This window comes from Phycodurus eques, chromosome 19 (assembly GCF_024500275.1).
Source record: "Phycodurus eques isolate BA_2022a chromosome 19, UOR_Pequ_1.1, whole genome shotgun sequence".
NCBI lineage: Eukaryota > Metazoa > Chordata > Actinopteri > Syngnathiformes > Syngnathidae > Phycodurus > Phycodurus eques.
The window spans coordinates 9,592,856-9,610,484 of record NC_084543.1 but is presented as its reverse complement, the minus strand read 5'-3'; the positions used below and the strand labels follow the sequence as shown (position 1 = coordinate 9,610,484).

The window sequence follows — 17,629 nt, the reverse complement described above, 5'->3', positions numbered from 1 at the left end:
TTAAAGCTGCAAGGTTCAATGCCTCATTTCTTTTTTTTTTTTTTTTTTTTTGATTGCTATTGAAGGCTTTTTATTTCAACTTTTGGTGATGAACGTTTAAGAAATAAAATGCTCTGTGTGTTTTAATGTTGTCAGGTGCGTTTTTGTTTCGAGAAAATGCCCTAAATATTATGATTCTGCCTGATGAAACGGAAAAGAGGTAGCACAGTGTACTAGTGGTTAGCAGGTAACACTCACAGTTCTAAGGTTCAGGGTTGGAATCTCTGCTTCAGCTTTCCTGTGTGGAGTATGCATTTGTTGCTTTCGCCCACATTCCCAAAAATGCATGTTGTCTGCATTAAATTGTCCATTAGTGTGAATGATACTTTGTTTACATGTGCCCTGTGATTGCGCCAGTCCTCTTGCCCAAAGCCAGTTTGGAGACTCCAGCTAAGCCATAACCCTAAAGAGGACAAGAAGTGTAGCAAATGGATGAGTTGAAATGGAAAAGAGTCGGCTTTGTTTTCACTGCTGCTCGTGGGAAACACAAGTGCAACTGCTGTGGAATAGTTGGTGCCACTAGGCGATATTATAGACACTGACTTTTCTGCCATATGGGACAGTAATAGACACATTACACGGAAGCCATTTTGGGTTTCACAACAGTTGCAAGACAGGACAGTGAAAAGTCGGCCACTGAGTAGAACCACTTCACATGCTTTATTTCAGCACCCAGCAAAAATAATTAAAAACATCTTGATTTATTTTACATGTACAACACAAGTACACAATCTCTCCTTTTAAACCATGAAAGTGGGTCTGCTTCCGGGTTGTTGGTTTTTTCTTGGTCTTGAGACAACAAATAACATAAACAACAGGGCGGGAGATGTGTGCTAGTTTTTCTTTAGTGAAGATGAGACAGAAAAAGAACAACAACGGGCAGGAGATGTTAATTGAAATGGTCACTTTTGTTTTTATCTACAATGACATGCGTTTACAAAAAAACAATTGCACGGCAAAGACAACAAGTCGAGTCAATTAAGTAGCACCAAAGGGTTACGAGTGGTCAGAATTACAGTATGACAGCGAACGTCTCACCATCACAACAAGGGGACCTCATTGAGTTGGTTCTATAGCACCTTGACGTGTTTGCATGCTCCCCAATTGGCTTGTTGTGTAAAATATGACCCTTTTCTTTTAAGAAATAAAAACATGACGGTGACTTCTTGTTATGAGGTAGCCATCAAAGCAATGAAGGTGCACTTTTTTGTTTAGGTTTTTTCCATTCCGATGGGACAATTTTACAACAAGGAGACACGTCACACTTTTTACAATTTATTTAACACCAGGAAAAAAATGGTACATATCATTTGTTGTTTCTTAATGTCCTTCCGCAGTTGGGGCGAAAAACGGCAAAAGTCACCTGCGTTTGCATTGCGATAATTAGTTTTTTCTTTCTTAAACTCCAAGGGAAACATTTTACACAAGCAAATATCATGTTCTTGTTGCCGTTGAAAACGAACAGATTGTTCAATTTCTTTTCTCATTAAAAAAAAAGTGTCCTTGTGGCGTGGCAGTCCCAAAATGTCTCACGATTGTAAAACAAACAAACAAACAAAATATCATCGTCTTCAGTGGAGTGGTTTTAAAGCGTGTGGACTGATGGTGGCCAAATGAGTTTTGAATGCATAGAGAATAGGATTTTAGAGATGACTGCTAGAAAAAAAACAACAATTTCATGTCCATATTTCTTCCTTTTTTTCTCTCCTTTTACAAGAAGCAAACAGGGCCAACTTCGACGCCAAATTCCTGATCAGGGGCACCAACATCCATAGGAGCAATGTCAATGATTGGCAGGCGGGATGTTTTCGATGTCTTGTAGTCGATAACTGTCTTGCCCCATGAGCCAGTGTGTGACTGCAGAAGGAAAGCCAATAAAAATCTCAGAAACATTTACAAACATTAATATTTTGCATTTCAAATCTGAGACGCGGCCGGGACTTACCGTGCAGCCATCCTCGCTGACGCTGTATGTGAAGCGGCTGTTGCCCTCGGCTCTGATCTCCACGTCGTTGGAGCCCTGGAGCAGCAGGGCCTTCTTGAGGTTGCCGGAGGTGGAGTCCATGTAGGCGATGCTGTTCTTGCAGTGGTATGTGATGTTCTGGGAGGCTTGGTTGGCCATCAGACGCATGAAGGTCATCTGGATGCTGACATCCTCAGAATCAGCTCCATCGCTGCCATACTGGAACTGTTTGGAGTTCATAGAAGATACTGTTATTATCAACAAGGTCTCGTTGTGCTGGACAAAAATGCGGTCTTTTCTCACCTGGAATCCACCGGTCATGGACTCGCTGAACCAGACGTGCTTCTTCTCTCTGGGGTTCCTGCTCAGGTACCAGTTCTTCATGGGCACGGTAGACTGGCTGGGGGAGACACAAGTCTCGCCAGTCTCCATGTTGCAGTGGACCTTGATGGCGTCCAGAGGAGAGCCCTGGTTGGGGTCCACCCAGTAGGTACCTGGAGGAGATGGGACAAGTAAGGGCCACTATCTAGTGGGCAACCTTTTCTAGGGGGCTCGAGACGCCCACTCACCGCTCTTCCACTCAGGGTGGCACATTCTCAGGTCGCGGCACATGCGAGCGGGGCTCTTCTGGGTGCCGTCGGGGCTTCTGAGCGTCTCAATCCTCTTGGTCAGAGACTCCAGAGTGGTGTCAACCTCCATGTCGCGATCGCGGAGAACACTGGGGTCGTCAGCACGGTAGTGGCCAGAGCGGAAGGGATCGGGGGCCTTCTCCTGAATAGGTTGGCTGATGAAGTCAAATCCGCCACCGGGAGAACCGGGGGGTCCGGGAGGTCCGGGAGGTCCTGGAGGACCCTGGATAACAGAAGAGGAGCTTAGAAACCTCTCACATCCCACCAAGGTGAAAGTTTAGGCATGTCCAAGAGACTTACAGAAGGTCCCATCTCTCCATTGCGACCACGAGGTCCAGGAGGTCCAATGGGTCCGGGCATACCATTCATGCCATCCTTACCAGGGCTCCCGTTAGATCCAGAAGGTCCCTATGGAGCAAAAACCATATTATGGCGCATGTGAAGAATTGGAAGCCACCACACTTTTAAGGACATATTGTACTCACTCTTGGTCCAGCAGGTCCAGAGGCTCCAGCGGGTCCTCTCTCTCCAGAAGTTCCCTGGAGTCAGAGGAAGCCACCATGAGCATGTAAAAAGAATCTCATGAAATACCTCAAGAAATCAACCAAGACTGAATCTAGCCGTCCAACCAGGAGTTTTGTGATGAATGCAGCAAGGCGGAGAAACTGGTACTCACAGATGTTCCAGGCAGACCCTGCATGCCGGTGAATCCTCTATGTCCTTTGTGGCCTCTCTCTCCGGCATCACCAGCCTCTCCTCTGTCTCCCTTAGCTCCAGCGGGTCCCTTCATGACAAAACAATGAGGATGTGAAGTTGACTCACCATTTCATGTCCACACAAACAAGAAAAAGGCATGAGGAACTTACAGCAGGACCACGGACACCAGCGGGACCAGCAGAGCCAGCAGAACCAGCGGGACCCTAGCAATGACAAATTGGTAAACTGTCAGAGCACTAGAGGAATCAGAAGGCAATGAGATTTTCAACATTTCAATGAGGACGAGACGTACAGGCTCTCCACGATCACCAGTCTTGCCAGAGGGGCCAACAGCTCCAGGGGCACCAGGAGCACCAGGAGGTCCTGGGGGTCCAGCAATGCCAGACTCACCACGGTCTCCCTATGGAGGACACAGTCAGCGAGACAACTTGACACATTGCAATCGTTTTTTGAATTTTTCAAAAAGGGAATTTTAGTAGAGATTGTTTACCTTGGGGCCAGCAGGTCCATCGCGACCAGGTGCACCATCGTGTCCTTGAGATCCCTGTGGAAGAATGGGTATATTTTATTATTTTGCAAAGTAGACATGCTACAGTAGCAAGGGTCTGATTACCAAAGTGATCAGCATCTAATTAGGAGCAAGCAAACAGCAGTGTGACCTCTCATACCTCACGGCCAGCCTCTCCGGGAGCACCAGACAGTCCAGGGGCTCCAGCGGATCCAGGGGGGCCACGGGCACCAACAGGTCCACCAGGTCCCTGCTTTCCAGGCTCACCCTGATTCAAAACATTTATGTACAGGTGTGAGAACCAGTGTGCATTTCAAAACGGCCAGATATTAGTAATCTCTTGGTCAACATACACCAGGTCCAGGCTGACCACCGAAACCACGCTCTCCACGCAGTCCAGGAAGACCTACAATACCACGCTGTCCACCAATACCTTGGGGTCCGGGCACACCAGCGGCACCCTACATAGAAGGACACATTGGGTTGGTTCAGGCCAACAAAGGATAGCCCATCTTTTGTTTAAAAACAGGCTGAATAACACTGTCTACTTACAGGGGCACCATCGGCACCAGGAGATCCTCTCTCACCGGAAGGTCCTCCGAGTCCAGCAGCGCCAGGCTCACCAGGGCGACCGGCGGGACCAGTCTCACCACGAGCTCCTCTTGCGCCGTCTTTGCCAACGGGGCCTCCGGGTCCTGCGGGTCCAGCAGCTCCCTACAGAGACACACTAAGAGGTCATCATTGATGATAAAACAGGTGTTCGGAGTCGAGCGAGAGAGACACTTACAGAGGGGCCAGCGGGTCCAACTCTGCCAGCAGGTCCAGGGAAACCAGTAACACCCTGCACAAGAACACAGGAGGTGAAACAAGGAACTAACTGAAAGCCAGGGAAGTGTTATTGTAAGTCCATCATGTTTGATCACACAACGCTTCTCAAGATACTTACAGGAGATCCAGCACCACCAGTAGCACCCTTGGATCCAGGAGGACCAGCGAGTCCCTGTTGACACATGTATTTGAAGATGAAACTGGAGGCACACATTTAGAATGAAAACCGTTTAGAGTGAAAGTAAAATGATTAAACCGAAATCCCACCTGAGGGCCAGCAGGTCCAACAGGTCCACTGGGACCAGGAGCACCAGCATCTCCCTTGGGTCCAGAATCACCAGTCTCTCCCTTGGCACCTGGCTGACCATCAGCACCCTGAATTTGAAGGACAAGATATCAGCACAAGCTCTCAGTCATCCTTCAACGATGGTATGGACAAAGTCAGGTTCTTACAGGGGGTCCAGCAAATCCAGCAGGTCCACCAGGGCCGGCCTCTCCACGCTCACCCTATAGGCATGAAAAGTCATAAGAATACACCTCTGTACATACTGAAGATACAAATCCACAGTCATGAAAAGTATATCTGTTTTTTAAAAAATTGGAGAATTAACTTACAGGGGAACCACGAGGGCCGCTAGGTCCAACAGATCCAACAGGGCCGGGCTCACCCTAAAACCACATGTAAAGGAGATCAGATGACTCTCTTTTGACAGTTAAGATCTTTTTTGTTTGTACTGTTCATCTGGGATGGTCATCTAAACATCTGAACTTGTACTAGCTGGTGCATCGCTTCCTGGACATATGGTGAATCCAAATTACCTTCTCGCCCTGAGTACCAGGAGGTCCAGGGGGTCCGATAGGGCCAGACAGACCGCGAGCGCCATCTTTGCCAGGGGCACCTTCACCTCCCTTGGCGCCAGCCTCACCCTGAGAGGAGAAAGTGACACATGGTCATGTTCATATTTATTCCGGCATCCTGGATATTGTCACTCGCCACTGACACAGTTTGGAAAGGGGTTAATGAGTGATTCTTACTCTCTCTCCCTTGGCTCCAGACAGACCAGCAGCTCCACGCTCACCTGGCATTCCCTGCATACCGGGGCTTCCTGCAGCACCATTGGTACCAGGGGCACCGGACTCTCCCTGGACACATAAACAGAAGCATTGTCATTTTGTTGCAAATATTCGGTATTTTATCTTTAACAGTGTGTCATCAAATGTACTATGAATTCTAAATTACACTACACATTACACTAAATTCATTTGATTTCTATTAATCAATCAGCTGTATCTACTGCCTTAAGGTCCAGGCATAGACAAACAGGATATAAACTATAAAACAACAAGGTACAAGGTATATATGTGTGTGTGTGTGTATATATATATATATATATATATATTTATATATATATATATATATATATATATATATATATATATACACGAAGGTATATACAGATAAACTAAGGTAATCATAAGAAAATACGTATTTACTAGAAAGCATCATAAAAGAGGCATTTCCTTTTCCTTTGAGGCATAAAAACACGGCAGTAGCTCTAAAACCAAACTTGAGAAGTTTTAAACTCTCTTAAACTGCGCAACAGATTTTTTTTCTAAGCCTTTGGACAGTTCTACCAGTGCCGATTTTAAAGTGTAGATTTGGATATGTCAAGCGTTTAAGCGCTTACCATGATTGTTAGCATGAAACTAGCTGGCTAGTTAGTGGGCAACAAACACACCTCCATCATATGATATCAGAGGTCTTATTATTGTGCAAAAAGAGATCATTTTTGGTGGCATTTAGCATAAGAAATGTTGAACCTGTTTCTGCTTCTATGTATGAGTCCTGGTGGAAGTGAGAACTAAAACAATTATATTTACAATCCTCATGGACCTCAGCTAGTAGTGTTTCTCCAACTTACCTTGGCTCCATCGTTACCAGAAGAGCCTGGGGCACCACGGGGTCCAGTTGGACCTCCGAGACCAGGAGCACCACGCTCACCAGGGAAACCTCTGTCACCCTGAGAGAAAGAAAGGGAGAGGGTCAGAATCTGTCAGAAGCTAATGACACCCAAGGAACCAGGTTTAGCTAACTTGCAGAATACTCACTCTTGGTCCAGATGGGCCGTGAGGTCCGACCTCACCAGCAACACCCTGATCAAAGCAGACATGGTTACCATTCAACACAGCCCCTGAGAAACATCATGATGATGTATAATGTAATTATAATTCCCTGTGGCTTACCTGCTCACCAGGCTTGCCAGTCTCACCAGTAGCACCTTGGGGTCCGGGAAGACCCTGTTTGCGGAACAGAAGCAGAATATTTACATACGTCCAAAATGTACCTACCAAAGATTAAATAGCTACCGTTTTGTTCTCGAACTCACCTGGAATCCAGGAGGTCCAGCAGGGCCTCCCTCTCCCTTCTCTCCAGCAGGTCCCTTGAAGAAGAACACAAAGTGATCAGACCTGCTGGCATGTTTGTCTTTGTGCTTCTACAAGGTGACATGAAATTGAGATGATACTTACAGCAGGGCCACTAGGTCCAGGAGCACCAGCATCACCATCTTTGCCAGGGGCACCCTAAGGCGGATAGAGGAATCTGACTTACTTTGCGTGGGTGTGAAGTTGGACACGATCGGTTTCACACCAGACACATTTATTTAAAATAAAATGATAGCACTTACAACGCCACCCATAGAACCAGCAGGTCCTTTCTCACCGGGCTTGCCGTTCTCTCCCTAATGAAAAGAACAAACATTTCAGTGTCTGATGTGAATTTGGCGCAGTACTTCAAACTAACTTAAATGTCAGGACATTCAGAGTGTTGCACTCACAGCAATTCCCTTAGGTCCGGGGAATCCCATAACTCCAGGCTGGCCTCTTGTTCCAGTAGAGCCAGCGGGTCCAGTGCCGCCATCTTGTCCAGGAGGACCCTTAAAAATTACATGAAGTTGAGAATCAAGTCCACTGTGTGCTCAAGGCCTCTAATGAGTGAATTTGAACTTACAGTGGGTCCAGCTTTGCCATCAGCGCCAGTGCTTCCGGGGCTACCAGTCATACCCTGTGGAAAGATTCTGCATGTTTAGAGCTTGTCCATGCTGAAATGTTGCGATGTACATAATACAGAGCAGAACTCACCTTGGATCCAGGTGCACCAGGAGCGCCAGGAGCTCCGACCTCACCAGTTGCTCCCTGAGGTCCGGCAGGACCATTGGAACCGCGCTCACCAGGGGCTCCCTATCACATGCGTAAAGTTAAAACAAAAGTCTTGTTCCTGCAATAAAAGAACGAGAACCAACCAGGAAGTCATTTACCAACTCACCTTGCCACCAGCAGCTCCATCAGCTCCAGGGAAACCACGGGCACCGGGGGCACCCTGGAAGAACAAGGAGACAACATTATTGTGAGCTGAAGCTTCTGAAAAATCTTCATGACACTTGGTGTTTCAATAGCACAAATAAAAATGTTGGTAGTTAAAGAAAAGAAAATGACAATAGAATGAGGCAGCAACGTACACGCTCTCCAGGAGGTCCACGGGGTCCACCAACACCAGGCTCTCCACGAGGTCCTCTTTTGCCCTCCTCACCAGATGGGCCAGGAAGTCCCTGAACTCCAGCGGGGCCCTAAAAAGGAAGACATCAGGCAAGTTTTGTTATTGTGTCACACAATTTGAAGAGTGCTGGTAAATCCATGTATGTATGCTAAAACTTACAGTCTCTCCCTTGGTACCAGGCTCTCCCTTGGGACCAGCAGCACCTGGGTCACCCTAATGATAGAAACACAAACAGTCAATATTCTATGCAAGCCAAAACCAAAAATCGTCTTCTATTGACTACTCACGTTGTTACCCTTGGGACCAGGAGCACCGACGGCACCCTGACCTCCAGCGGGACCACGAGCACCGGGGAAACCGGGGGCACCAGCAATACCAGCAGGACCCTGTAGGACAGAGAGCACAGGTGTCACAATCAGTCCCTGATCTGTTTTGGAGTGTACCAAATGTATTCTGTGGGTGCAATACTTACAGTAGCACCCTTAGCACCAGGGGCACCATCAGTTCCTGGAGCACCCTATGGAAGCAGCATGAGCATCAACACCATGTCCGGTTACCTTATCAGAACATGCGGAATGGATATGACAATGCAGATGAGGATTGTGCGGCCTAAACTCACAGCGGGGCCGGCAGCTCCAGCGGGTCCTGGGTTACCGGGCTCACCACGAGCTCCTTGGGCTCCCTCGGATCCACGAGCTCCTTGGGAACCAGTCTCTCCCTGAGCAGGAAAATGTCGTAAATATGTCATATTGTCATAATGTCACCTTCACTTTCTATTTGGAAGTTTGTTTATTCAATTGATAATTACTTGCTTAATATTGAACATATTGATTTCTTTGGAAGATGATGGGCTCGACGATATCACATACCACATGACTACGAACATCTAAACTACAAATCATGGTGATAGTATAGCCATCGATCAAACTTCTTTTGGGGGACTGACCTTCACACCAGCACCGCCAGGGAATCCAGGGGGTCCAGCAGGTCCAGTGGATCCCTAAAACATGAAGACACAGGACGTTAGCAATCCCAAAGAATACGAGCACAGCGGACCTGCAAGTGAAATGACAAATACTCACAGGGGGTCCAGCAGGGCCAACATTGCCATCGTTACCACGAGCACCCTGCAGAGGAGGTGTCCAAGTGTTAATCAAATCAGCAAGAGGATACGAATGGTAAAAACATGTCTGCAGTCATGGCCTAGCTAGTAGCGCTTACAGCAGGGCCAGCAGGTCCGGGACGACCTCTCTCGCCGGGAATACCGCGAGCACCCTGGTGGACGAAAACAACATTTTAGTGTTCATTCTATCAAGACGGTCTCCGTGAGTAGAATCTGATTGATGGAGGGGAGACAAAAACCCACCATGGCTCCGGGGATACCGTTCTCACCAGAGGCACCAGACTCTCCCTGTAGACAGACACAGAGAGGGTTTCACACGGCTTACCAAATCTGAAGGGTTTATGGACAGAAGTCCATCCTTCCTTCGTTACACTTACCTTAGGTCCAGCAGGTCCGGCATCTCCCTTAGCTCCATCCAAACCGCTGAAACCCTGCGGGCAAAATCAGTGGTGTGACATCAACACGACAACAACACTCATCAAAGTGTCACACCGCGGATGCTCCCCACTCACTCTGTGTCCCTTGATGCCGGGTAGTCCAGGAGTTCCGGGGAATCCACGGGTACCCTGTAGCAGGAGGAAATGGTCAACCAGGCTCTTGCCTCGCCTGATCTTTGCCCCTCTCCCAGTGGGGATTACTCACCTGCATGCCGGGAGCTCCACGCTCGCCAGGGCGTCCAGCTTTGCCAGCCTCACCCTATTGACGCACACGGACATAGTTAGCATTTGTGTTGGGGAGACTAAAAAATGGGTCTTTGAAAAAAATCAATAAACTCCCTTACATCATCTCCGTTCTTTCCATGGGGGCCAGCTGGACCACGAGCACCCATAGGTCCCTGCAACACAAAAGGATGATCGCATTGAAGTGTAAATAGCAACAGCAGGTTGGGATGAAAAAGAAAGCTTGAGGATACTCACAGCAGCTCCGGGCTCACCGGGCTCTCCGGGGGGACCAGTGAAACCCTGAGGACCCTGATGGACAACAAACCCAGAAGATTAACCAAGCAACAGCCATATTTAATAAGCATGACTAAGAGTCGATGAGGGGATACTTACAGAGGATCCAGGAGGTCCAGCAGGACCACGAGGACCCATTGGACCCTGTTGATGAAGATGAGTGAAAAGTCAGCACAGATATTTAGGAACTAGGGGTATCCTGATTTAGCAAGAGCAAGCAGGTGTCTTGATGCAAACCCATCATACCATGGGGCCGGGCATGGGTGGGCCTCCACTGGACTTGGAGTGGTCCACATAGCTCATTTGAGGAGAGAAGTTCTGTCAAAGGGGAAAAAGGTAAAGAATTAGGTGCTGGGCTTCAAAGACGTAACACCGTAATCACAGAGGCCAACAGGTTATGAAGAACAAATAATAGTTCAGTTTTCATCAGGATTGTTTTATTACTATTATATTTTTAATTGAACGTACTCCGCCAAGCCCAGGGGGGCCAGGGGGGCCGGGTGGGCCGGGAAGTCCAGGCTGGCCGGGGATTCCATCATTTCCCGGAGGACCCATGGGACCCTAGAAAGATACCAGGTGGACCATTAGCTGTGAAATATTGTTTAGTTTTTGACAAAATGTATACTTAATGCAGATTAGACAATAGCTTTGTCATCAATTTGTGCGACTCAATGCAGCTAAACTTGCATTTAAATCCCCAACGTGAGCGTAAAGCTTTGACTGAAAATGTTGCTATACTACTGTTTGAAAAACTCACTGTCCTTGAACTTTTAATGTCCCGGTGAACTTGTGACCTCAATGACATCACTGCCCATTAGCGGTCAGCATGCTAATATAGTTACATTTTTGTCATTTGAATTGCAGCAAAAAGTGGCCAAAATGTCCCAAAGTGATGTTAAAAGGTCTAGTAACAAGACTGAAGCTGGTGACTATTGTGTTTAACATACACCATAACAACCAGACAGAATGTTAATGTCACACAATGATAATCAATAATAATGAGTATTAATGCATAACTTACCACATCTCCCTTGGGGCCATCGTCTCCCTTGACTCCCTAAGAACAGACACAAATAAAACAGAGTGAGACTATGCGGTTAACACAATGCGCGCTATATAGCTTGCAGAAGCTAAACGGTAAACATCTGCAGGGAGACCTTGCGTTCAGGACGCATGCATTCCCATTCATAGAGGGTCAATCAAAGGTGGCATTACCTCTTGGGGGTTCACGGGGCCTACGGAAGCAGAAGAAGGGGGAAAAAAAAAAAGGTCACATGCTGTTCACCTGATGATTTTGTGTTCAAGCTACACATCAAAGCTAACTGAAGATGGCAACAATTCATTGCAGTGGAGAGAATCGTTTATGCAGATGTGTGATGTGTTGTGCAAGAATGACTAATATTAAAAATCAAAAATTCACAGGAATGGACACCGCATAGCATCAGTTCTTTCGCCTGTCTTTGTGGCAAAGCGGCTCAGTTAGCAGCTCTGCTTTGAGGCGCAATTATTCAGGTAAATCGAAAACAAATTTTCATTTAAAAATGTGCCAAAATGAACAGTGAAGTGCAGGCGTCACATGATAAAATTGCAGAAAAGTATGACATGAAATCTTAGCTTCTGTCACAATTGACACAGAGATGACTTTGTTTATCGGGTGCGGAATTTGTCATTAGTCGTTTTTTATCCTTTGGGAGCTGTGATGTCTTTCCGTTTGTCATTTGCAAACTTTGTTGTCTGTCTGGTTATTGTTTACAATCTTTGTTGTTAGCGCTATCGCTCATGACATTTGTCATCAGTCAGGTTCACGATTACAAACGTCGATATGTTTACCGTTTGTCAACTTTGTTCTCACTTGGTTTATTGTTAACAAAATTCGTTGTCATCCTGTTTATTGCTTGCAAACTTGTCGCTCAGTTCTTCTTTTGACAACTGTTTATCGTAAGCAAACTTTGTTGTCCTTAAGGTTTGTTATTTGCAAACTTTATTGTTGTTGTTGACGCCATTTGTGATCTTTGTTGTTGTCGTGTTTATCGTTCGCATACTGACGACTTATTAGTATTAGTCGAGGCTGCTTGCTCCTGTGCCTCCAAATCGAAAAAAGAAATTGACATTTTATCTGGAAACAAACAAGCCATCCGTTTTTTTTTAGAAGCGTGAACAAAGCAATATTTGCGAAGGAAGTGAGACATTTACAAGGTATTTGCCTGCTCTGCCAATCAGTATACGATGTGTACATAAATCCACAGCGATTCCTATGAAAATCCCCAGGGGGCGTGCAAGGATGTCCATCTTGTAAGGCCGCGGGGATGCTCAGACTGGGCCCACGTCGTCAGCGCAAAAAAAAAAACCAAAAAACCCCAAAACAAAGCAAAAACAAACAAACAAAAATACTTGAACGGCACAGAGTGAGGTTGCTGAGGAGGACGGAGGGTGAAGTAGTACCGTCAGGGCAGATGGGACAGCATTCGCCCTCTGGGATGATGGGGTCGGCGCAGTCAGAAGAGTCCTCGCAGATGACCTCGTCGCACATCACTGTGCCGCTGTCGCAAATACAGATCTGGCAAGGCTCCGGTTTCCACACATCCTTGTCGTTGTACAACTGTCCGTCTAGTGTGCAGCTGCCAAGTGCGCCTGCGCGACAACAATGTGTGTGCGTCAGACACTCTCCCAAATAAAAAGCATAGTCGCATTAACTGTGTCAATTTGAGTATTAAATGATAATTACAGCATGTATTTCTTTGGGCCTTCTCCCCTTTTGATTCTTTCATCATGCAGAATCAATGCAGGCAGATAACAGTTTAATCTGGCAATTTTTAGCACTTCTATGACTTTAATTTGTGCCATTTGTGTTAAAAAGTGAAGAAAAAAAATCCATCAGATTTGCTTTTAGATATTCTAAACAGGAAGTGGCCCCTTATTCAACTGTGGGCGACTGAGGCCTTTTTTTTTTTTTTTTTTTTTTTAAGAGACAGGTGTCAGTACTAGAGTTTACCACCAGAGGGGAGTATTGCCCCACAAAATCTCCCCCCTCCTCCTCTGTAATTAATTGGCGCCTCGACGTCACACCTCAGCAATTTTTCCATTGTCTCCCCTCCTTTTCCCCCAAGTTTTCTACAACCTACCATCTCTTCGCATGAGATTTTTTTATTTTTTATTTTTTATTTTTTTTACCCATAGATCTAGGGCCTTTTTTTACCAATTAAAAACCAGTGTTAATTCTTTAATCCAACCTAGTTTGGATTTAATGATCGAGGGTGATTTTAGTATACAAAAAAGGAACCAACGTGGTATGCTTTTTTGGGGTGGATTTAAGGGAATCTCAATGGAAGTGCTCATATTCAAGACGTTTTTCCTAGTTTGTTGACTTTTCTCCCAAACTGATAAAGTTTACTTCAGGTTAGGTTGCCCTCCAAAACTGATCAAAGTGAGACGTTTTGTCCTTTTAAAAAAACAAATCGGTCTATTTCTTTCTACTGGTGGGCCCCTGCGAACCTAAACATGTGTCAGAGAGAGGAGACGCAGCTGCAGTCCCTCAGGAGGACGCTCACTGAGCGTGTATGTGCACGCCAAGATGGGAAGGAGGGAAAAAAAACAAAAAACACAATCCACTCCTGCCCAAATGGACCTCCAAGAGAACCCCAAAAAGGCATCCAGAATGAGCATCCTCTCTCTTTCCAGGGTTCTGCTGTCCACTCCCGATGGGGCCACACTGCTTCTAACACCCACCCCACCCCACCCCAACCCACCGCCTCTCCCTTCCAAAACAGCACATCAATGTTATAAAGTAATACTTACTGTCATCCTCGCCTTGACCTCTCGCCACAAGCACAGCTGCGCTGAGCAAAAGCGCTAACCGAATATCCACAAAGCTGAACATGTCTAAATATTAGACATGTAGATTCTTTGCGGCACGGGGGGGGGTCCTTTTTTCGTCTCCTCAAACGCCACTCATACACGGTAGGGTCCGGTCTGTGTGTGTAACTCCAATCCAGACCCGAGCAGAAACTCCCTACTGCCTCAACAAATCACTTAGCGAGGCTTTTATATGCCCCGAAGATTTCTGGGGAGGGCCTCAAGCGCACGCACCCTCCTTCCAGCGTGCACGGGGGGCGGGAAGAGGGCCGGTGGGTGTCTTTAAACATGTCCAGTGCAGTGGGAGCCCCCCCTCCCCCTGCACGAAGGTGCTTCGCGATGATGAGGAGGATCATTGACACACTTAACGCGCTTTAAGCAAGGTTGCTTCCTCTCGGACTCTTCCATTTAACTTTGGGCTTTACGCGTTTGGATGTGACATCATCCGATCGATAGAAGTGATCAGTTTGCAGTTTTACTTTTTGTCAAAAAAAATTAAAAAAACGTCCACTCTGTCCTTTCTGTCCTCTCCAATATGGAGGCAAGGAGATGGATCACCTCGTGCGTAATTACGCACGGGAGAGCACCATCCGTTTCCCGTTCAAGCCCATTAAACGACCCAATTATGCTTTGTGTAGGCACACTGCGTGCATGCATATTAAAATGATTCTATTAAACACAACATGACATTTAAAACACATAAACGAATGTGCAACTCAAAGACACGAAGCTGAAAGAGAGAGAGAGAGACAGAGACAGAGAGAAGTAGAGAGAGAGAGAGAGACAGACAGAGAGAAGTAGAGAGAGAGAGAGAGGAAAAATGTAAAAAAAAGCTGGCAGGTCCACAAAGCAGCCAGCCTGCTTACAATGTGGACACGTTGCAGCTTCTCCACGTTGGCCCAGTCTGACCTCTCATTTCACTCTATCTCCGCCTTTCTTTCGCTCTCTCCTTCTTTCGGGAGAAGAAAAAGAAGAGGAGAAGTCTGAGCTCAATAGAAGATGTGAACATGACGCGTTATCAAGCACACAGGATAGGATGTTGCAGTCTCCTCGTGGACGCGTGGATCTTCTATCCATAACATTTCTCTTGTGAATATTGTCATCGGCACTACTTTTAGTCATGCTAAGCTACCGGTAGCAGTAGCCACAAAAGTGCTACTGAAAGTAATAGAACTCACCTTAGTAGTGTCAAGAAAAGATGTGGTCGTTGTACGAGGAGTGGTAGTGATCGTACTGATGGTCATTGTTGCAGGAGTTGTAGCAGTACTACGGGTAGTAGTCGTCGTAGTAGAGACGGCATTGGTAGTCTCTATAATACTAGTGTTATTAGTCGTAATAGTTTTGGTAGTAGAGTAGGAGTGCAAGGAGTATTACTCTTAAGTAGCAGTAGTAGTCACATTAGTACCCATCAGTAGTAGTCGTAACAATTGTTGCAGCAATAACAGCAGTAGTAATAGCACTAGTAGTGTTCGTGCTGGGAGTCATTCTACTAGTAGTTGTTGTCGTCATACTACTAGTGATAGCAGTGCAGTAGTTGTAGTAGCAGTTGAAACAGTAGTACTCATAATCGTAGTAGTAGTAGTTGTTGTAATAGTGATGGAGAGGTCCTTGTAATAGTAATATTGGTAGAACCGGTATTAGTTTTGGTAGAAGTATTAGCAGTCGTACTTATATAAGTAGGAGTGGTCATGATAGTAGTAGTCGTAGTAGCAGCGGTAGTATGCTGCTGGGAGTTGTAGTAGGTTCATTCGCAGTCGTCATAGTAGTGGTAGTGATAGTAATAGTAAAATGAGTCGTGGTAGTGGTAGCACAGGCAGTAATGTACTGGTACAGTAGCAGGAGCAAGTACAGTAGTTAGTAGTAGTACAAGTAGTCACAGTACGAGTCAGATGGAGTCAGACGTACTGTGACCCTGGAGTGTTGGTGCAAAAGTTCCACGAGTGAACCGTCGCTCTGCGTTTAAATAGAACTTGTAATTTTCTGCTCGGTGCCTCAGAATGAAGTCTCGCTGCCTCGCTGTAACAGATCGTTTTGTGGCCTTTTTTTTCTTTCTTTCTTTCTTTTTCTTTCTTTCTTTCTTTTGGGCGGAAGCTGCTCAAGCTCATTCGGACCAGCGGAACGTTCGAGCAGATCCCAGGCAGGGGAAGGGCACGGCTCGGGCCAGCTCAGGTGAGCGCCAGGAGCCGAAAGCTAACAGATCTCAGTGCGACAAAAAACTCCCAGATGTCGGACAAAAATAATTCGTCTTGGTCCGCAAGCATTCGTAAGACATATATAGGCTTCGTGATGGACTTTGACATGGAGGGAGAGAAAAAACTCAAGTCTATATCTTTATCTATAACTACGTGTATGACCAAGCCTATTTTTATTACTATGTCTGGGGGTAAAAAGTCAGTCTAAACGTATGCCTCATGAGACCACGTCTCAGTCCGGCGCAGTAGGTAGACCGCTGGTCTAACGCCATTTTGGTGAAATTGGTTGGGGCACAGGCAGACAGATACATGAGCTTCGTGAACGTGTAGTGAATGTCAGACATACTTTATTCATAAATACGTGAACATCAAACATCAAACCCTCTGAAGCATTGAAGAAATCAATTAATTGAACACATTATTATTAATATTATCATCATTATTGCATTATATTTTTTAAATCATCCCACTGGCCGGCACAGTTATGGGGGCACATAAACGATTAGGGGCGAGGGGATAGATAGATGAGGGCCATGGACATATTTAAGTCATCCGAGGTTATCACCAGCTCATTGTGTATTTAATAAGGGGACCCGCTCGCATTGTCTGTTTCCACACCGGCCAAGAGCAGCGGCAATGCTGCAGTCACGCACGGATCGCTGCGATTACGCGTCGTCCTTTTCCACATGGTCGTCTTCCGCACAGAGATGTCTCCGTGCCAGACTGTCGTTGCGTTACATTGAAAGGGAACGAGAGGGGCCGCTTTGATTGGACATGATTGAAATCGGCCGTGTTCACTCCCACAGCGTCGTAGACCTCCCTCTTTTCAATTGGCCAGCTTGCGCTCCTCTGCGAAATTAGCAACATCGGTCTAACCTGCCTCCATGCAAATGTTCGGCCACCTGCCGCGCTCGATTTACGACGGTCATGAAAATTGAGCCCGTGGAGTTCGATTTGGTTGCAGATTTAGTCTTAAAATGCTCAACTGGCAAAATATGTCTGTAGCAATCTGGCGGTGGGTTTACTGTATTGCATTTTTGTACATAATAACAGAATTGGCTGCAACGTGATAGCGGCGGTATTAAGATGTATCGGGTGAGTCCCCACTGAAGGCCGAGGTCCCAAATGTGCGGCCCGCCACCGCTGAAACCGACGCACGCAGTAGACTTCGTCACAGACTAAAACTAAAACTAAGACGTGTACAGCACGACCGGGGGCTTCGGCGAAAAATGAAAAGTTTGCGCCGGTTGACGAAGCATCTTCAAG

General features: G+C 46.4%; 1 protein-coding gene across 1 annotated transcript; it reads right to left on the bottom strand.

Annotated features, from left to right (window-relative positions):
- Positions 1-676: 676 nt before the first annotated feature.
- Positions 677-14,324, bottom strand: col1a1b (collagen, type I, alpha 1b). The gene is made up of 51 exons (XM_061706050.1): positions 14,115-14,324; positions 12,762-12,950; positions 11,535-11,554; positions 11,341-11,376; positions 10,788-10,880; positions 10,566-10,637; positions 10,419-10,463; positions 10,281-10,334; positions 10,145-10,198; positions 10,006-10,059; positions 9,876-9,929; positions 9,741-9,794; positions 9,607-9,651; positions 9,462-9,515; positions 9,323-9,367; positions 9,187-9,240; positions 8,860-8,958; positions 8,713-8,757; positions 8,528-8,626; positions 8,400-8,453; positions 8,203-8,310; positions 8,010-8,063; positions 7,826-7,924; positions 7,695-7,748; positions 7,522-7,620; positions 7,372-7,425; positions 7,214-7,267; positions 7,072-7,125; positions 6,929-6,982; positions 6,794-6,838; positions 6,607-6,705; positions 5,720-5,827; positions 5,504-5,611; positions 5,300-5,353; positions 5,138-5,191; positions 4,952-5,059; positions 4,803-4,856; positions 4,644-4,697; positions 4,409-4,570; positions 4,210-4,317; positions 4,017-4,124; positions 3,839-3,892; positions 3,641-3,748; positions 3,498-3,551; positions 3,308-3,415; positions 3,117-3,170; positions 2,932-3,039; positions 2,572-2,854; positions 2,306-2,496; positions 1,985-2,227; positions 677-1,896 (listed from the first exon to the last, which is right to left on the bottom strand). Exons 1-51 carry the CDS (start codon positions 14,194-14,196, stop codon positions 1,750-1,752), a joined length of 4,344 nt encoding a protein of 1,447 aa, XP_061562034.1. The 5' UTR covers positions 14,197-14,324; the 3' UTR covers positions 677-1,749.
- Between the last annotated feature and the right edge of the window lie 3,305 nt (positions 14,325-17,629).

What these genes read in the sequence shown, in the direction of transcription:
- col1a1b (XM_061706050.1), bottom strand. Translation starts at nt 14,196, where the DNA reads ATGTTCAGCTTTGTGGATATTCGGTTAGCGCTTTTGCTCAGCGCAGCT. An exon ending in CTGGTACCAAGGGAGAGACT is followed by an intron (nt 8,311 to 8,399) that starts GTAAGTTTTAGC and finishes CTTCCTTTTTAG; the next exon opens with GGCCCCGCTGGAGTTCAGGG. An exon ending in CTGGCAAGCCTGGTGAGCAG is followed by an intron (nt 6,839 to 6,928) that starts GTAAGCCACAGG and finishes TGCTTTGATCAG; the next exon opens with GGTGTTGCTGGTGAGGTCGG.